The sequence below is a fragment of the Bombyx mandarina genome, chromosome 13 (genome assembly GCF_030267445.1).
Source record: "Bombyx mandarina strain Sakado chromosome 13, ASM3026744v2".
NCBI lineage: Eukaryota > Metazoa > Arthropoda > Insecta > Lepidoptera > Bombycidae > Bombyx > Bombyx mandarina.
The window spans coordinates 12,171,326-12,193,222 of record NC_143220.1 but is presented as its reverse complement, the minus strand read 5'-3'; the positions used below and the strand labels follow the sequence as shown (position 1 = coordinate 12,193,222).

General features: G+C 34.5%; 1 protein-coding gene across 1 annotated transcript in view; it reads left to right on the top strand.

Annotated features, from left to right (window-relative positions):
• Positions 1-21,372, top strand: part of LOC114241790 (uncharacterized) — a 60,652-nt gene extending 39,280 nt beyond the window's left edge. Inside the window, exons 4-7 of the mRNA XM_028172758.2 lie at positions 43-128; positions 3,547-3,654; positions 20,019-20,078; positions 20,866-21,372. Of these exons, the coding sequence (XP_028028559.1) occupies positions 43-128; positions 3,547-3,654; positions 20,019-20,078; positions 20,866-20,952 (341 nt within the window). The 3' untranslated portion in view covers positions 20,953-21,372. The remainder of the gene's footprint in view (positions 1-42; positions 129-3,546; positions 3,655-20,018; positions 20,079-20,865) is intronic.
• Positions 21,373-21,897: the final 525 nt, after the last annotated feature.

Below are 21,897 nucleotides of genomic sequence, written 5' to 3'. Positions count from 1 at the left end.
CGGGCGCTGTATTAGTAGATTGATATATATTACTTGTTTCAGGTGTACAAATAGCGTATTTCGCGATAATTGGAACGCAGATGTTCATGATCGTCTTAAGCATATTCCTGTTTTACGGGATTTATAAAGTGAGTATTGTTAATTTTTTTTATAATTATAGAAAATTTTATTAATTATTTAATTATTTTAACGGTCATTATCCGCAGCGATGAACTAAATAGATGCGATCTAGTGATAAATGTACTTAATAAAAGTGTTATAAAACAGCACGTTACTGTTTTAAATCATTTAATCAACCAGTCTAGCGCAATAAATAAATAAATAGATTTATTGAGATGAGATACAAAAATAGTCCAAAAACACCGCATGCTTTATAATATAAATATGAATGTATTTACAATACATAGTATGTAAATAATAGTAGATATTGATAAATACCAACTCATTTCTTATTCTTTGTACTGGACTGTAATTAATTATTGGGTTCTTACAGTATATACTAAGAGTACACCAAATTCTACAGCGATGATGAATAATAATAAAAAACCTTTAAAACAAACATCAAGACAAATACGACCATTTATACACATGTAGTCAATAAAAGTCAACAAGATTCAATAAAAACTTCCTTCGTGAATCATTCATTTTAACAAGCCTTATTTTTTATACAAACACACAGAATTAACGAACACTCCATTGAACCTTAAACTCATTATTCAGAATCTTACAGGCAAACATCATTAATAAAAGAAAACCTCACATTAAAAAATTCAAGTCGAAGTTAATATTTCGTTGAAAATACCTCAACGAGTCAAACGGATGAAAAGGCCTCCCTAATAGGACTTCCGTTTTCGCGGAACCCCAAAATGCGTACATCAAAGAACCTCAGAACCATACAACTCGAGATCCAGTGCTTAGTGGACTCCACTCGACAAGAGTGCGGAACCTATTTCGTTCCTTCTTGAAAATTCCGAAGGGTATTTAATGTGTCCCAGAAAATTCTCGTGGCGTTGTCGTGAAAAGGGAAACGTGTGTAACATAATATATTCGTGCCTTTTGTTCGCTCAGTATTATGACACGGCCCGTAATTAAATACGGGACATGTATTTCAAATTGAATAATTCAAAGGACTGGCCTGTATTTAAATTTGTCATTGTTATTTCGGATGAGTCATATTTGAAATTGTTTTCAATATTAGACTATATTATTATCACTAATTAATTGGCTTAAAACAAACTTCCTATTTTGTCACTTGTTTGTCCGGCCAGTTCTACTAAGCCAATTTCATATCACGATTCATGAAATTTGAAGAAACCTACAAGCCTTTTCGGTGACATTAACTAATTTAAATAACATATTAGTAGTAATTTCTATTTCTAAAATTCCAACAAGATTTTATTTAAGAAGTAATTGTTGAAGTATCAACTATTATAATGCAGGTAGAGCTCACGTGTGTAGAATTCAGTTACTTTTAGCACAATATCCCAAAACAAAAGAAACAAAAGACAGAATTCGGAAAAATAATAAATCGTAATCGTGATAGTTATTAAGTATTAAATACGTCATTTTTATTCCCCCAAAAAATATATCTAAGCTATGTAATATGGTATACAATAAACTATACTTTCTTGTTCATTCAAAGCTCAATGAATACAAAGACCTTATCAATCCTTTGTAACAAATTGAAGCTTTCACGTGAAACCAACACGATAATGGATCGGAAATTTCTTGTAAAAGGGTCGTTTAGTTGCGGCCCTCTAATCAGTGGTCCGCTGGGAAAAACAACAATAAACGTGAAAGATAGTCAGCCAATCGGAGCTTGACGGACATTCACAGAATATTTCGGCTCTCATTGGTCCTCGTTGTCTTGAAATGAACCAAAATTATCTAAGATGATAAATGTTGTGAAAACTAATTTTTTTATTAGTTAGAAAGGTGGACGAGCTCACCACAGCTGGTGTTAAGTGGTTACTGGAGCCCATAGACATCTACAACGTAAATGCGCCACCCACCTTGAGATATAAGTTCTTAGGTCTCAGTATAGTTACAACGGCTGCCCCACCCTTCAAACCGAAACGCATTACTGCTTCATGGCAGAAATAGGCAGGGTGATGGTACCTACCTGTCCGGACTTACAAGAGGTCCTACCACCCGTAATTACGCAAATTATAATGTTGCGAGTTTGATTTTTATTACACGATGTTATTCCTTCACCGTGGAAGTCAATCGTGAACATTTGTCAAGTACATATTTCAGTAGAGAAATTGGTACCCGCCTGCGGGATTCGAACACCGGTGCATTGCTAGGTGCGAATGCACCGGACGTCTTATCCTTTAGGCCACGACGACTACAAACAACTACAACGATGTGTCTATTGAAATTACAGATGTCTTTATATTATCACACAATAACATAAAATTTATAATAGTCGAATTCCTAAAAACTTCTTTACAATCAATCTTCAAATTACTAACACATTACTCTTTATTTATTTATTTTAACATTATTATGGTTGTTAAATTAGATAGGCAACGTATCTTAAATTAAACGCGAACGTTTAATATTTATCTACAATATCACAGTGTTGGACTAAGTCAAAGTAGGAATGGAAAGTCGGGATAAAGAAAACAGTTTCCCAACGTTGTCTGACATTAATGACGTCACAAATGCCTACAATCCTCGTCCACTAACGTCAGCTTTTAACAGCTCCGAGAGCTTAAGCGGGAAATAGAAAAGCTTGCTGGAGTTAAGCTACTGTGAGCTCAAAGGGGTTAAATACAATTATAAAAAAATATCAGCTTGATTCAGATACGCATTCTGAAGAGTTTTGATCAATATAATTGTGAGTTGAATGACATGACTCTACGTAGGTGGCAACATACACATTATAGGGCTTATAGGCTGCGGTAACCAAAACACCAAATAAACCAATATCTCATTTGTTCAACTACATATGTACATATCTATATATAAGAAAAAAAGATCAATTTACGTTTCAAAACGATAAAATATTTTCTTTTTGACAAACATAAATAAAAAGTACAATATTTTTTTTTACCTTTTTTTAATGTAAGGACGTCACACATATTTTAATATTTTTCAAAAGATACTTAATTGTAACTGAAATGCCAAGCATTAGTGTAATTTATTTAGGTTGAAACTTGTTAGAGGAATACAGTTTTGATTAAAGTTAAAAATATCTACTTATAAGAGAACCATTGAAAATATGACACAGAAATACAGCATATTCTTAAACAGCCAATAACATTTTGAAAGTCTTATTGCGAGGCCAACTAACCTGACTACCGGTTCCCAACCTAATTTCTGAAAAAAATATGCTCAAAAATTCCAAGCTAATTTTTGAAGGAATCGGTAATATAATGTTCATTGCAGCAATGCTAACCTGCATGAGTTAAATCGTTAGTTACCGATACACATTTTGCACATAACCAAAATACACTGACTGATATAATAAAATTTAAATTTTAAAGAAACTCTTTTAATTAAACCTCAACTATATGTATATCATACTAAAGACTGTTTCAGGAAAACGTCGCGTTTCTGGTGCCGTGGGTGGTGGGCTGCATGACCTTCATGGCACTCGAAGCCATGGCGATGGTCTACTCGAACATACTAAGAGATCATGTTAACAAGGTGCGTGAAAACGTTTTAAATATTTAAATTAAAATACACAAGAAATAATTTAAATGAATATAATGTATCATTTTATTCACATTAAAATAAAGTTTAGCCCGGTAAAACTTTAGCGCAAACTGAGTTGCTCAATAAAGAGAAACATCATTTATAGCTATTGCTTCACCAGTTTCTATGTTTCATATAAGTATTTCAATATTCAAAAATATTATAATATTTATATTGTTTCTTCTTCTAATGTTTCAATGTTCGAAATACCATTTATGTCACCTGTATAACTTATTATAGCCTCTTTTAAGATTTATGTCATAAATCATATTATTATAGAGGTTACATGAATCCTACGTACCTATCGTACCTAACATTGCGCAAAGAAATTTAGAGATGGTTTGTGATAATAGATATATATGTACACGTAATAGATATTATTATATATGTATCTAAGATCTAATGAAACTAAAATCTAATGAAGATCTAATGAACTAATTTTTTACTGGTGGTAGGACCTCTTGTGAGTCCGCACGGGTAGGTACCACCACCCCGCCTATTTCTGCCGTGAAGCAGTAATGCGTTTCGGCTTGAAGGGTGGGGCAACCGTTGTAACTATACTGAGACCTTAGAACTTATATCTCAAGGTGGGTGGCGCATTTACGTTGTAGATGTCTATGGGCTCCAGTAACCACTTAACACCAGGTGGACTGTGAGGTCGTCCAACCATATAAGCAATAAAAAAAAATAAAAAAATCGGTAATACACAACGTTAACTAATTTATTCGTGGTCTCTAGTGACATAAATACTATTGTACAATGTAGATTTTTAAATTAAAAAGACGATCTAAAGTCCCGTAACGTAAACATTACCAATTGCTTTATAATGCCATATCGGTAATATAATATGGTATTATGAGGATGGTAAATCTCAACGGGGTTTAAAATATCATTTAAAAAAAAGAAAAAAATGATCACGTATATAATGAGCCTAAATATCTATTTTATTGGCAGATCAATACTAACCAATCATTATACACTTAAATACGTTATGGGAATATTATTATACGTTCAGACATCGTTCAGACATCGTTCATACGTTCATACAAACATGTAAAAATATGGTTTTAAAAACTTCACACTATTAATTATTTATATTAGACTACTTAAACGAATTGATTGGAATGTATTGAATAATTTAACTAGTGCTGCTTCTCTGAATTGTTTGTCTGTGATATCTCGAATAATACTCAAATCTATACCATACCTGTTTGATGTGTTGAATTGGATACTTGTAGGTGTATAATTGGAAGCAACAATCAACAGTTGCTGTATGCGATGTGTGTTTAACAAACAGTAGAACAATGGCTCTCGTACGATGGCAATTTCCGTATTACAATGCACGCATTGTCTCATCCAATGCATGTTTGAATTGTACTCCAGTGCTATTATATGAATGCGTATATCTGTATTTGTATCTGTGAGAAATTTTATATTTTATTTATTGTTTTAAATGTCGGAGAAGCCACATTTATTAACACCATCCTCAGACATCGTAGGGGCGAATAGGGTGATCGAGCTAAGAGAAATATTGAGTACACCAATCACGTTTGTGATCTTAGAACAATTTAGAAATCTTCTCTTGACGTTAGCAAACGAAAAAGAATGACAGTTCTTAGGACGGAAGCACTGCTCTTCAAGAAGACTGGTTGGTAAGTGTGATGGCGTCTCAGTGATGCCAACTGCTCAAAATTTTCCCCCTAAGCCTATTTTAAAATCCCCTAAATTCGAAACAAGATACCCTAAATTTTTTTCAGTAAATGAAAAGTTTAATTATATATATTTATAATTGTTATAATATTTTATAAATTAACTTACCTTGGTATTTTTATTATAATAAAGCTTTAAATAAAAATGGTTCTATGTATAAGAATATTACATAAGATTTTCAAACAACGATAAATCATTTATTGTTTTTTTGTCAGTACGTCATACGTAAAATCAACCAATAAATAAATACATTAATAAATGAGAAAAATTTATTTTCTCCCTAAAAAATCCCCTAAAAAAATTTTCACCCTAAAAATCCCAAATACTTCCCCCTAAATTTAGGGGGAAAAACCCCAAGTTGGCATCACTGTGGCGTCTACGTCTACGCGCCTCCAACGGCTAGGCTCTGTCGTAGCAAGAAGTTAGCCGAGTTCCGACGATACCGCAATCGTGCTGCCATCTCTCAGGAATCGTGCTGCGTTTCGTTTAGCTACTAAACTAATGACCGTCTCGGACATATCTATACTAATATTATAAAGATGAAAGATTTGTTTGTTTGTATTTAATAGGCTCCGAAACTACTAAACCAATTTGAAACATTCTTTCACTGTTTGGAAGCTACACTATCCCCGAGTGACATAGGCTATATTCTTTCTTTTTTTTAAATAGGGATCCTTGCTAAAACTCCATTAATGTAACCCAAGATTATTCAAAACTGTCTTTATAATTTTCTTTTTTTAGTATTTTATAAGGAAGAGGGTTTCTGTAGAATGTGGAATCACATATGTATATTTCGTATTTAATATGAATTAATTTACTACTACTTTATTATTTTTCCCTTAAAAAACAAGTTTGGATTGGTAAAGTTATTTTTTTATTGCTTAGATGTCTGGACGAGTTCACGAGAGTTTTAAGTCTTAGTTTTTACAGCACAATGGCTGCATCACCGTTCAAAGCAAAACGAATTACTGCTTTACAGTAGAAATACAGAGGGTTGTGATAGCTACCCATGCGAACTCACAAGATACGCGACCACCAGTATGTATATTATTTCTAAAATCTTATAGAAATAATATCCGTTTCAATATCCATTGTAAACTTTATTATCGGTATAATTCTGGACTTAGCGTTAATAAATCAAAAGATATTAAACATAAAAACAGTTTTTATAAAAGGCCAACCATTATGAAATCCATACTTGCGTCTGTATTTCGAAATTCTATGAAGACGGTGATGCCGGATTAAGATCAGTAACCGAAATTAAAATATAGTAATCTTGATCCTGTTAGTAAGCAGATACTGGACTTAGAAATCAAAAATTGAATACCGCTGCCCGCGTTATCATAAAATTAAAATCTCAATCGCATTCTTCCAACCGAAACGCATGATTGCTTAGATGCTGGATAAAGCTCCGCGCGGTCGTGAAAAGTATAAAAAAGTTGAAGCTCATTTGCAACGCGACTACAGAAAACGCTGTGTATTCTAGAAAGCTTCCCCTCAAAACTCAAACAAAAGAATTGTTCGGAGCGTTGAACAAAAAAGGTTATTTAAATCGGACCCGCTCGTCGCTAAGCAACAAAACACGACAAAGAGTTTATATTCTTCTCTTTTTTGTACAAAATTCGAATGGAACCTCAAAGCAATAGTTTCAACATCAGTACATGTTACATTATACATGTCTAAGTAAATAGAGATGACCAGCGAAATACGTACAAACGAGCAGCCAGTCCCCTCTGGCGGTCATCCAAAAGCGCCCAGACAAAAACATTCATGTAAATGATAACCTATACAAATACTATACCGTAATGCTCTTGAATATATAACGACGCTAGGAATTTGTTGTGGTTTTTGGAGACCTTGGTCGTCTTAATAAACGTTGTATTTGAATATTCTTTAGCAACTTTTCACCGAAAGCTTTGCCTTTTTTTTAATACGCTTTTATTCGCTTCAGACGTATGTATGTATGTTTGTAACGGAGTCTTTGAACATGATTTTGAGCCCCTCTAAAACGTCGGATATTGGTATACTTATTAAGGACCGAAGACAAATCAATATTTAACTAAAAACTGAAAAAAAAATAAAAAGTTAAAAAAAACGAACAAAATACGCTTTTATAGAAAATCCAACTAAAAAATAGAAAAAATTTTTTAATAAATTTGAATTAAAAATAGTGTAAGAAAAAAAAAATTATTGTAAAAAGCGGGGGGTGCTTTTCAGGATATTATCAAAATAACCCTTCTATTCATATCTGTTCATGAAATATTTATAACTACTTATACCATGCACTTTTTTTTTTTTTTATTGCTTAGATATGTGGACGAGCTCACAGCGCACCTGATGTTAAGTGATTACTGGAGTCTATAGACATCTACGACGTAAATGCGCCATCCACCTTGAGATATAAGTTCTAAGACCTCAAGTATAGTTACAACGGCTGCCTCACTCTTCAAACCGAAACGCATTACTGCTTCACTGCAGAAATAGGCACGATGGTGGTACCTACCCGCGCGGACTCACAAGAAGGTAGGACTTCTTAGTAGACCAGTAAAAAGTGGATTACACTTTACATCGCGTGGGCTTAGACCATGCACAGCAGTGGGATGAAAGGTAACATTTATTCTTTCCCAGAGCTCAAACTACGTATTTAAATTGAATTTTATGCCTACCAGCTCAGTAATTTCCGTGTAAAAACTTAACAAATCGCGTTACTTTGGTATTTTATAATATTATTTGCTATGTAACTTCTAAAGTCTAATTAATATTAAAAAAGCAAATCCCAAAAGTATTAATGTAATATTAATCACACTGCATTTATTAATTCATTTTACGTACTTTCTCACTACTTTGTCTGAAGAAGTGGTCGTAAAATTAATATGGAAATATTTCCAGTCAAAATGTCTGCTACATAATTGAAAAATATGAAATTGAATCTTGGTAAGGGCATCATTATCCAAACAGCATCATTAAATTGAGAACAGTAGTTGTGACGATAAAATATCATAATGAAACTAATTTCGCTGAGGAATAATCAACTTAATTGCATGAAATCAATATTCTCATTCTCAACCAGTAAAAAATAAAACTTTTTTTTTTTTAATGGGAAAGAACTGAATATTATAGAAACAAGAAACCTACAAGTAGCAGTTGTACACTGGTATTGAAGTGAAAACTTCTTTAGCCGCGTTAAGCATTTTTGTTAGGGGAAAATCTTATGGGTTCTCCTCACCGACATGCTTTTTTACAGTACAATAGTTTTTATTTATACATATGTATGTTTGTATGTATGTATGTACATTCGTTTGGAACTTAATATAAATAATGTACTCAGTACAAATAAACTAACTAGATATTAGGCCGGATTTAATATACTATCATTTCATTCTTCAAGCTTCCAAAATACTATATAATTAAATTTTAGATTTTTATCCATCAAGACTACTGGTCGAGGCTTTGTTAGAATTGGATGCCAAAATTTCCATAATAACGCCAGAATGGCGCCAAAATTAATGCTATTATCATAATAATACTAAAAGTGTACACTTCGTCATTGAAGAACGTAAAATATTATAATATCATTCGGCGTTCTGTTTTTAGCAAATTTTGATATTATGATTCTGTATTTTCGTTTATTAATTGGACACATTTTTCATTCATAGCATTCGATACTGCTTTTCATGCCATTATGAAACCATTTAAAACACATTAAATAAATATTTTCTAGCTTTCAGCTAGAAACAATCCTTTTGTCAATAAATGCACTAATCTGCATTCTTCTGTGTACTGATGTACTGTAATGATCAGATTACTTTTTATTATTGATGGAAACTGAGTGATCGTATTTAATTTTTTGTATTTATTTATTGACTTAGTAATTCACTTAAAATATTTCTCAAAGTTGGTAGTCAATTTTTGTGACTTTTTGTCCCTTCTATCTATGTTTTTATTATGAAGAGATTTATCTCTCATATTCAAAGTTAGTTCTATTGAGTTATACGAAGAGTGCTGAACTAATCGACACTTACTGTTATTGCTAATAATATGTATGTGATTGCTTAATTGTTTTAGATAAAGTGGCTTCACGAGAGAAGTGTAAATCGTAAAAATTCATACCTCACTCTCCTCATTGGTCAAACAATCACAGGGTGATTGCATCGAGGCATTGTGCCTTAAAGTATTTCACATTCATTTTGACAGTTGTTGCGGACCTCTTTGCTCTTTTGATAGCTGATTTAGTTTTTTATTCTTGACTTTTGATGTTGTCTATTCTATTACCTATTTCTTTCTGTTTGCTTGATTTTCTGTTTTTATAATCTGTGTTAACAAGTCATTCTTCAACTTGTATCATCGTTTTATCATTGGCAGAGATTAACTTGGTTTGTTCACTTCAATGGTATTGATATTAAAGTCCAAAAGTGACTGCGGCATACATACATAACGAACCGCTACAATACGTTTAAGCGCACTCAATATCGGATATTGTTTGTTGAATATTTATGCAGGGATCGCAAATATGTACTGGTATTCGAATGATATTTTTCGTCCGTTTGCTCCCGAACTGAACTTAAAGCGCAGAACAAAGAACATAAGCTGTGTGTTTGGAAATGACAAAAAGTACAAACGAATTCTCTAAAAATAATTTATATCACTACATAGTATAAAACAAAGTCGCTTTCTCTGTCCCTATATCCCTATGTATGCTTAAATCTTTAAAACTACGCAACGGATTTTGATGCGTTTTTTTTTAATAGATAAGAGTGATTGAAGAGAAAGGTTTATATGTATAATAACATCCATTAAATAGTGGAGAAATCAATAATAAATTACAGTTTCCGAAGCGAAGCGAGGGCGGGTCGCTAGTAACATATATTTCAACAATAATACTTAGATTTCTTTTAGCACTTATTTACATTTAAATAAAAATATTTGAATTTGAGAATGAGTTACATTCATATTATTAAAAATTGTATTTTTTTTACTTTCAATACATTAATTGAAAACTGTAAGCCAATTTTTCGAATTGAGGAGACTATGAAAATGGGTGGACGAACTCATGGACCATCTGGAGACCATAGACATCAACGGCGTAAATGCTGTTTGTTACCCACCTTCAGTACCGAAATGTTAAACAAATTTCTTTCCCGACTTTTATAATAGTCTCCACCGACAACAAACTTCAGCGGAGAATAGTCGGAACATGATTCATGTAACAAATTACCCTTGCTCCAGAGTTCAAAGTAAATTCCTAGAAAAAGTTTTTTTTTAGAAAATTAAATGTTTATTTTTGTATAATCTCAACGTATGTAATCCTAGTCAATTGCTTAAATATAATAGTTAGAATGCTGACAATGAAATGGGATATTCAATTAACTCTCTAGCGGAGTGCCCAGAGAAATTATTGTTGTCTGCGGTCCATTCATCAAAGGCTCTGGACTTAAGGCCGGTAATTATAACAATAGGCTTAATTCGTTTGAATAGGATGACCATGTTTCAACTAGTCAGGACGCTATTGTGTCAGTAATTCGCAATATACATTTCAATTAATATTATGAATAGAAACTTCATTTTGTTTAATTCTGAGACCATCACAGAGCATTATTTATCACAGAATACTCACACCGATAAAGAAACAAAAGGGAATGCAGATCGTAATGTATTCACGACTATAATTAAGTTTATACACACATATATTATATTTTACGGAATACATAAATAGTTTTTCTAAATTACTGACTGGCTTGAAAACAATCACCTTTAAGCTATTTGTAAAGTTTCGTATTTTTAAAACCAAGTCTGAACGAAAATAACAATAAATTATGCTATCAAAAAGCGCAAGATAGAGAATCTCGGCCACGTGCTCAGGAACGATCGATACATGCTGCTGCAGCTGATAATTATGGGCAAAGTGGACGGAAAGAGACGTGCTGGGCGAAGAAAAAAGTCATGGCTCCGGAATATCCGGGAGTGGACCGGTATTGCCTCCGTCGAACAGCTGTTCCGGCTGGCTGCTGACAGAAAGGAATACAGAAAGCTAACGGCCAACCTTCAGGATTGAAGAGGCACTGGAAGAAGAAGAAGAAGAATTCAATAGAGTTTGCAACGACCTCTAAATTTTAATAAATACGTTGCAGGCACTGCAAGTATATACGAGTATAAATCCACTAGAGCAATTAGATTCCTATCAATACAATTACTATCAGTATATTAATAATTATACTAGTAGTTATTAATTATATAGTAGCTACAATAGTAGTCGTGACGCCCCTACTCTGACCGGGTTCTGAGCCCGGGCGGAGATCTGACGTCGGATGTGAGAGTGCAGGGGAGTCGTTTACTGCGGTAGAGCCCTAAAACATCCTTGGGGTCGCGGTCTTTTTCCAACATTTGCAGATCGTGAAATCCCTCTTACCCCGCGCGCCGCCGCGGACATCGTAGGCGGTTTGGCCCCCTGTAAAAATAACAAGCAAAAGGTACAATTATTTTATTGTCATCGAAACTTCATAAGTTTTTTTTTTATTGCCTTGATATGTGGACGAGCTCACAGCCCACCTGGTGTTAAGTGGTTACTGGAACCCATAGACATCTACAACGTAAATGCGCCACAGACCTTGAGATATAAGTTCTAACTAAGGTCTCAGTATAGTTACAACGGCTGCCCCGTCCTTCAAACCGGAACGCATTACTGCTTCACGGCAGAAATAGGCGGGGCGGTGGTACCTACCCGTGCGGACTCACAACATACCACCAGTAAAAAAAAATCCAAAATGTCAAAATTTCATAAATTGATCGGACGTCTTATATTAGTTCAAAATGACGTTGAAAGATTTCGTTACACAGATTTTTTTTTTTTTGTCAGGAGGAAATCGCCGGACTGCCGCCCTCCACTGGGGATAGAGGGCGGAGCATGTCAGAGTCGAACTGACTAAAACCTCCTGTCGCTCAACAACCAACGTCCAAACCTCGCATGAGACAGAACTCATGAAGAGGCAAAGGGGGGAAAGTGAAGCGTTTAGTGCGGAGCACATCTCTCCCATCACCCTCCCCCTCGGGACGCCGGACCGGCGGTCGTCGGCGCCACGACCACCAGCCCTCTCGGTCGGCAGGCTATCCGAAGCCCGCCTAGATGGCGCCGGTTAGAGTGAGCTATCCTACGGAATACCCCACTGGACCAGAACCAGCGTGGGTCGAGGATAGCCGGCCTTCCATCACCCGGATGCTCTTGCGTAAAACGCGTGCAGAGCAGCTTGCACGTCGTCTTCTTAGGCCCCCCTCGCCGACACAGATAGATAGAACTCTTACATAATTTAAAAGAAAATATACTAGCTGAAAGCAATGATACTTCATTAATACCTAGTTCAGCCATACGTTCTGTTACAAATGAAAATGCATTTTTTTTTTAAATGAAGTAATGTAATATTATTAAAATGTATACCAACATAATTATTGAAGCCTCGCAAAAAATAAAAATAAATATTCTATTCGAAATTTGGTCACCTTTGGTTTCTATAAAGGCCTGTAATCTGTTTGGCCACGAATCTATGGATTTACTCACTGTTTCCAAGGGAAATTTCGCCACTGTTTGCTCCAAAGATTTTTTAAGAGACTCAATGTCGCCGTGTCTCTTAGAGCAGGCTATGTCCTCTAAAACTGACCATAATTTAAAGTCTAAAGGGTTGAGCTCTGGGCTAGACAAGGTCAGTCTTCAGCTCTTATAAAGTCCGGATCGTTGGTTTCAAACTTTCAAGCCAGGCTTGGGTAGTTCGTGCCTTGTGACCAGGTGCAGAGTCCTGCTGAAATTTCCACGGTATATTGTTAAAAAGTCTATTGCTGAGAGGTTTTTTAAAAAAAAAATATTGCCTTTGTAGGCAGACGAGCATACGGACCACCTGATGGTAAGTGGTCACCGTCATTCATGGACGTCAGCAATGCCAGGGACAGAGCCAAGCCGCTGCCTACCAAGCCACGTCCACGTCTCACCAAACCATCACCGGCGTAGGATGATGACCATGTTGTACCTTTCCGACAACTTGAGCAGCTTCTTTAGAACTGTGAGCATATACTTTATCATTTTGCTTATTGTAGCGTTCTTCAATCGAGAAATTTTTTTCATCTGTAAAGAAGATATTTCTGTGCCTTTCACCTGCATATCGCGACAGAAGGCGTTTTGATCGATCCACTCTCTTTAATTGTAAAGGTTGATTTAGGGCATGTCCTACCGACGTATCGTCGTATCGACGAGAACCACCGAGCTTCAGGTCTTGTTTTGTAATACGCGACAGAGTCCTGGCAGGAATCTTCATTTCTCGCGATAAGATTTTTTGCTTCCTAATGAATTCTGGCTTTAACAGCATTAAGAGCCTTTGTAGTTCTAACAGCACACAGCCGCCTCGATCTTTCTGGTCTTCGACAGACGAAGTGTTGTATCTGTTGATAGTAAGATATACGAACATACGGCTGATACCAAGCTTTTGAAGTGTCTGGAATAAGACCGACGACTCCATACCCACTTTGTGTAAGGCGATCACTGCCATTTCTTAAACATCCCATTCCATACTGTAATTTGAAAATGAACACGACAAAATATGTGAAATAGGGCAAATTCGAAAGAAGTTTTTATAATAATATACGCGTTCCAAATTCAAAATCATTAAAAAGTTTTTATGTAACAGTATTTATCTCCAGACTAGTTATATATATTTTATACTTGTATACTTCAATTACTTGGTAATTTACAATAACTTATTATGAACTAAATTAACTAGACTGGATAATACAATATTACAGATTATGACCGTGCTGGTGACAGGTTTTCAATCATGGAGTGAATTTGTCAGGATTTTGATTGTGCTGAATTGATTTTTTTAATTAATTTGTACTCAAGAATAAAGTATTAACGTCATATTTCATAGTAATAAGTATGTGCGTCAAACGCCAAAATTAAGTTTCGTATTGAAAAATAGAAAAATGTCGTGCAATGATTTTTTATACAACAGATATGTTATCTTCATAGTAACTGACTCTTCAAATCTGATCACGCCATATATATCTACATACCTACAGATATAGCGCACACACATGTTGACAAGTAGCATTAATGAAAAGTACAAAAGATGGGATAAGCGCGCGAGTAAAAGAGATAGCTATAATTGGAACGATTGCACTTGTTATATTATTATTGCATTTGTTTAGACGCGACTAAAGACGAAACGTCCCAATTGGCCTGTTTTCGAGTCTTCACTTGACGTGCGCTTGAAACATATCTGCTTCTTTTTACATATAAAATATCATTGATGTCGTGTCTTTAAATTTTATATTTATTTTGCTCATGACACAATTCACGAATGATAAAACTTTCAACGAAATCGATTTTAACAATTTAATAATTTTTGAGATTCTTTTTCTTGTTCAAATTCTAAGGCAGATACCCATTTATTATGTGATCACGAAGCAGTGAATTATTACGTGTATTATATTATATTAATCAAACCTACTAACTGAAGAAATTAGTCGTGATGTTGTGAGTTCGCAAGAGTATGTACTGCAATTTACGTATTCCAGACGCGAAATAAGCAAACTACCGAAATTTGGCCGTTGCAAAATATAAGACACAGACTGCGGATGGAAACGAGATGAAACGGCAGTTCTGCGGTATAGGAAGGATGCACAATACCTTTATGTAGTACTTACTGCAGGCTCGTACCGATAGGCGATGAGAAACACCAACAATTTCACTTATTTACGTATATATTACAACAGAGACACGAAGAGCGCGCGCGGTAGTTCAACCATTACATTTTCTTCTCGAGTCGATGTCGCCACACGATCTCGCTCGCACGCGTCGGTAGGTAAAGTGCCGAGAGGAATGGGACAGGATTTTCAAAACCAAATTAAATGTTGCTATTTTCCGAAACCAAAAACTAACAGTTTTAAACCAGCGCAACCACCTATTTTTGTCCCCGAAGAGTAAAGTACTATAGACTATAACTTAGGATCAGCAACAACTCAATAGCAAGTGGAACGTGAAAACGGTTAACATTTATCAATAAGAAATCACAGAGCACATTAAAAAGGTGGAGGTAGAGTATAATAAAAAAAAAGTAATTTCATGAAAATAGTAAAATAATATGTCCATAAAGAAACGAAACATTGTCACCCTGTTACCCTAAACTATTTCCTGCCAAGACCGCTTGTTTCATTATGCAAATAAAGATAATATCCTCTTTTGTTTATTTCCGCAACGTATAAAGTAGTGACGCAACTTTAAGCTCATCAGCCCCTCTGTAAATGATGCTGTTACTTGTTAATTGTAACCAAGGAACTCATTTTTTTGCGGTATAGAAAACATTAGTATTTGTTGAAGTAAAATATTTTCTTTAACTTCGTTCACGAAGACATTTATCCATTTAATGACAAGACAAGACAAGCAGAATGAAGAAGAATGAGAAAATGACGAATACACTTTAATTTATGGTCTGCATCTTTTTTTTTTATTGCCTTTGTAGGCAGACGGGCATACGGCCCACCTGATGGTGAGTGGTTACCGTCGCCCATCTACTAAGAGATCGATTCTGTCTGTATTTCGTACGACATTTTTCACGGGGAGTTTTCCCGATATTTTATTTTTTATTTTTTTGCTTAGTTGTGTGCTTGATCATCTTGAGATATGAGTTCTAAGTTAGTTTTATAGAAACGCATTACTTCTTCACGGGAGAAATAGGTAGCAGGGTGGTGGTACCAATCCGTGCGAACTCACAAGACGTCCCATGGCCAGTAGCTACGAAAGTGAAAATTTTTGCTGGTTTGATTTTTCGAAAATAATAATATTATTCTTTAACCGTTAAAGTGATCCGCGAAAATTTCTCAAGTACGTTTTTCATTAGCAAAATTGGTATCTTGCGTATGAACTCCACCAGGAGTTCGATTTTTTAGGCCATGAAGACTTAAAATTTCAAATTTGGTGCGAATACGAAAAAAAAATTGTATCATACGAACGGCCGATAGACGTAAACATGTTTAACTTAGAATCTTAGAATTAAAATTTGTTTATCTAAACTTATAGTACATTGTGCACATACTATTTTTTCTCCTACCAGGCCGAAAGTTCATGGAGTACTGAGCCGGGGTCCAAGGGCGAAGCCCTGGTGGGGGGTAGGGGGGGGGCGGAACCCATACTCATAAAAAAGCAATTTAACTGTTTTTTAATTTTTAAATAAAGTACTACTAATTGAATAAGAACTGTCTGATGAACTCATCTTTGTTTAATACTTAACTATTAAATTTTATTGCCTTTTGTTTATTTCACTTTTACACAATATTGCAAATTACCAGAGCACAACAATGGCGGATAATTTTAGGTGCGTGAGAGCAGACGTGGACACTAACCGCGCACATGCGCACTTTTCAGTAACCAGGCAGGAAAAGTTAGACTTTCTTCCCTGTACAGCGGGAGGAAAACCGAACTTTCGGCGTAGGTAGGAGAAAAAATAATATTATATTTATTTAGTACTCAATATTGCGTGGTGATTCTACAATTAAACAATTACCGATAATAATCAAACTCAAACACTATTATTTGATTAATTAAACTTTTTTACTAAATCTATTCAATTTTACTTGTAAACAGAAACACAGCACTAATGTTATATAATACGTCACCATACAAGTGACACGCTACAGCTATACTGCTATCACGGATGTCGGTGACGCGAAATCCCAAGATTCACCCATCCAAAAATCGTATAACGCGCACAGCCCCCTGGCAGATATAATATATGATGTATATGATATGACTCGTGTACCCAGTCATCGTTCTCGTCGAACCCGTCGCTTGCGACGAAGGGCTCGACGAGTAAATTAACCCATAGACACAGCCCACTGAGTTTCTCGCCGGATCTTCTCAGTGGGTCGCGTGTCCGATCCGGTGGTAGATTCTGCGAAGCACGGCTCTTGCTAGGGTTTGTGTTAGCAACGTCGTCAGGTTTGAGCCCCGTGAGCTCACCTGCTAGTCAAGGCTACGCTGATATAGCCTCTCAAGGCTCTCAGCTTAGGCAGGGAATAAAAAAAAGAAACTTGTGTACATCATAGGCCGCTGTGCTTCGGTAACTTTAGCATGTCGGTGACGAGAACCCATAAGATTTTCCCCTAACAAAAAATGCTTAACGCGGCTAAAGAAGTTTTCACTTAAATACCAGTGTACAGCTGCTAATTGAAGGTTTCATTGTTGATTCAATTTCAAATTAATTTTTAAATTTTATTTCATAGTCACTTGGTTTTTGTAATTTCAGGATTAATTTTTTTTACCATTAAAAAAAAAAGTTTTATTTTTTACTGGTTAACAATGAGAATATTGATTTCATGCAATTAAGTTGATTAATCCTCAGCGAAATTAGTTTCGTTATGATCTTTTATCGTCACAACTACTGCTCTCAATTTAATGATGCTGTTTGGATGCCCTTACCAAAATTCAATATCATATTTTTGATTGGAAATATTTCCATATTAATTTTACGACTACTTCTTCAGACAAAGTTGTGACAAAGTATGCAAAATGAATTAATAAATGCAGTGTGATTAATATTACATTAATACTTTTGGGATTTGCTTTTTTAATATTAATTAGACTTTAGAACTTACATAGCAAATAATATTATAAAATACCAAAGTAACGCGATTTGTTAAGTTTTTACACGGAAATTACTGAGCTGGTAGGCACAAAATTTAAAGTTGTCGTGCCCTAACGGATAAGACGTCCGATGCATTCGTGTTGAGCGATGCACCGGTGCTCGAATCTCAGGCGGGTACCAATTTTTTCTAATGAAATACGTACTCAACAAATGTTCACGATTGACTTCCACGGTGAAGGAATAACATCCTGTAATAAAAATCAAACCCGCAAAACTATAATTTGCGTAATTACTGGTGGTAGGACCTCTTGTGAGTCCGCGCGGGTGGGCGGGCGCCCTGCCTATTTCTGCCGTGAAGCAGTAATGCGTTTCGGTTTGAAGGGTGGGGCAGCCATTGTAACTATACTTGATATCTTAGAACTTATATCTCGAGGTGGGTGGCGCATTTGCGTCGTAGATGTCTATAGGCTTCAGTAACCACTTAACACCAGGTGCGCTGTGAACTCGTCCACCTATCTAAGCAATAAAAAAAAATTTAATAAATTTGAATTAAAAATAGTGTAAGAAAAAATGATTTTATTGTAAAAAAAAAAGTGGGGCGCATGGTATGCGTAGTTATAAATATTTTATGAACAGATATGAGTAGAAGGGTTATTTTGATAATATCCTGAAAAGCACCCCACGCTTTTTTACAATAAAATCATTTTTTTTTACACTATTTTTAATTCAAATTTATTAAAATATTCTTATTATTTTTTAGTTGGATTTTCTATAAAAGCGTATTTTGTTAGTTTTTTAAACTATTATTTATTTTCAGTTTTTAGTCGAATTCAAATCTTTTTCATTTTTTTAATTTCTTTTTTTAAATATTGAATTGTCATCGGTCCCTAATAAATATACCAAATTTCGAGTTAATCCGACGTTTTGGAGGGGGTCAAAATCATGTTCCAAAATTCCGTTACAAACATACATACATACGTCTGAAGCTAATAAAAGCATATTCAAAATAAAAAAAGCATTTTATAGACAGTTCATATTTTCTAAAAATGTTTGGAAGCTTATTTTAATTATTTTCTCTCTTTTGCTTTGTCCGATTACTGACAGTAATTTCTATTAACGATGAAAGATTAACTTTGTTGCTTTGCAAATAAACTTTATAAAACTTGGATTTGGATCTCCACTAAAAACGTGCGTCATTTTGCTTTGACTAATGTTTCATTTTGGGATTTTCCTCTATTTGTTAGTTGGAAGGAACACATGTTGAGTATTGAGAGTTTCTTCATAAATATTAAGAGTTCAGCAGAAACAGGAACCATATTATTTTGTCAAATCCCCATATAAGGACTTTTGCTAATGGCTACATCATAGAAGTTGAGATGAATCGCCACTAATGGTCCTGTTAGTTAATGAGGATAAAAAATTGATTAAAAATTCCTCCTTAAACATAACTGAAGACTGAAAAAAATTTACATAAAAGGATCTGTGCATTCTGTGGGTAGGTCGATCTTCAAAAACTTTGCGAGATTATATAATAACTAGGTGATTGATATTTACAGATGTGTGATGTTATAGTATGGTATAGGTATGTTATGTTACGTAAGGTTATTTGTTTGTCTAATGATATATTATGTTTATTTAAACAGTAAAATAAAACTTTCTCAAACAGAAGGGAGCAAGTTTGATTTTTTAATATAATATATTCCTTTAAGAGTTCAGTTGAAATATACTTTTATTGCCTACCTTGAGACATGAGGTCGAAGTATCAATAGTATCATAAAACGGCTGTCTCAACCTTCAATCCAAATTTCTTTGCGGTAAGAACAGGCAGTAATTTTATGTAATACTAGCCGTACTCGCCCGTTTCTCTGGGCATTTAAAATTAACATTATTATTTATTGTCATTATATAATTAATACACAATTCTGTTATAGCTTTAAATTAGTATATATTTAATTATAATTTATATAATTTGTTGATTTTTTTCAGCAATTTGACTCGATGTGCAAAGCCGAAATATCATTTTTAATACCGAGAATATTTCTAAATGTAAGTACTAAGAGTAGATACTGGTATCAATAAATTTACAATATCTGTATCTCTGTTTTGATACATTGTATGGTAAGTATGCTATGTAGACATCACATTATCATTCAGCATGTTGGTACAAAAAAATAATCACACCAGAAAATATTTATATCTACTTTTTGGGTTAGAATAAAAATTATCATCTGCATGCACTGTGTTCGCTTCTGTGAATATTAAAATGGGAATGATTTTTTAAGTAAATAAGCCACACGGGCAATAATTAGTAATTCATTGTACGTACGAGCTGTTTTTTTAATAATCATTTGACAATGATTCAATTTTCTTTATCTGGTTCTGGAATAAATCAATCAATGAAAGTCAGTAAATTATTAACTCTCTCTCTCTTAACTCTACTCTGTCGATTGAGGCCTAAAAGTAATAATGCATTCCTTAAGAGCATTTTCTCTCAACAAATCAAGATTTAAACCTCATTATTAAAGGCTGCGCCCTAAGTAAACATAATAAATAATATTTAAAAAAAACTAACAAAATACGCTTTTATAGAAGATCCAATTAAAAAATAGAAAGTAATTTTAAAAAATTTGAATTAAAAATAGTGTAAGAAAAAATGATTTTATTGTAAAAAAGCATGAGGATATTTACCAAATTTCGAGTTAATCCGACGTTTTGAAGGGTGTCAAAATCATGTTCAAAGATTCCGTTACACACTAACATAGATACAGACATACTGACTGACGTCTGAAGCTAATAAAAGCGTATTAAAAAATTAAAGTTTCTTTTCCCTCAGTGCCTTTGCATCTGGTGTGTCCTGCGGCTTTACCACTTGCTGCGAGCCGGCGTGACCTGGAAGGGTGCGGTGCCGATAGAGCTGTGACTACTGCCGCCCCTCCCCGCGGAGCCGGACTCTCGCCGCTCCCAGCCCTGTGAGACCTCCCTACTCCTGGGCGGCGTTGAAAGCGACACAGACGCAAGCTTACATGAACTATGACGTTTCTTGTACGTGCTTTTCTGTGACAGGTTTCATTGTTTATTGTCAGATTTTGGACGCGTTCGTCGTGACACGTTCGTGATGTCTCTTCTTTTGTAAGTTTTCTAACCTCTTCAAGCAGATTGTAGTGTTGTGTAAATCGGATTTAAAAATATTAAAAATCACTGTTGAAGTTTTTGTCGATTTGTTTCGATGATTTTAGAATTAAAACTACCTTTACGGTTTAATCTAGCGTTCTTTGTTATCATTATGTTGTCTCCGAAGTTTATATTCTCCGTGTTTAAGCCGTGTCCAAATGCAGTTTCAAGTCTACGCGAAAAGCGAAGAAAATATATTGTTTATTATTTTTACCACTATAGAGTGGTAAAAAATAATAAACAATATATTTTATATTATAATATAGATTATAAAGATCCACGCACACTAATTACATTGCGTTGAATGAACACTGTATATGTTGTAGTTGTTACACTGTATGTAGTTGTTATAATATATATTATAATAAATTATTGTTACAAGGATCTAAAAGTGTAGTATTCTTGGGTTATTTTTTATAATTTTTCATAAAGAATGATCGTTAATTAATTGCATTCTTGTTATCATCGATTCGCAGAAGCCTCGTTTGAAACAATAAAGTTTAAGCCTTTCAATTATTTCACTCAATATTATTATATGAACGACTTCAAAGTCTGATGATAAACGAATCTTAATTCGATTTTCCCTCATTTTACATTTTCATATCTTCAATGAAATTCTTCGCCTTCTACCTTCTAAGACATTTAATTATTTAATAAGCACGTTTGAGGAAAGTATGTATTATGTAAATATATC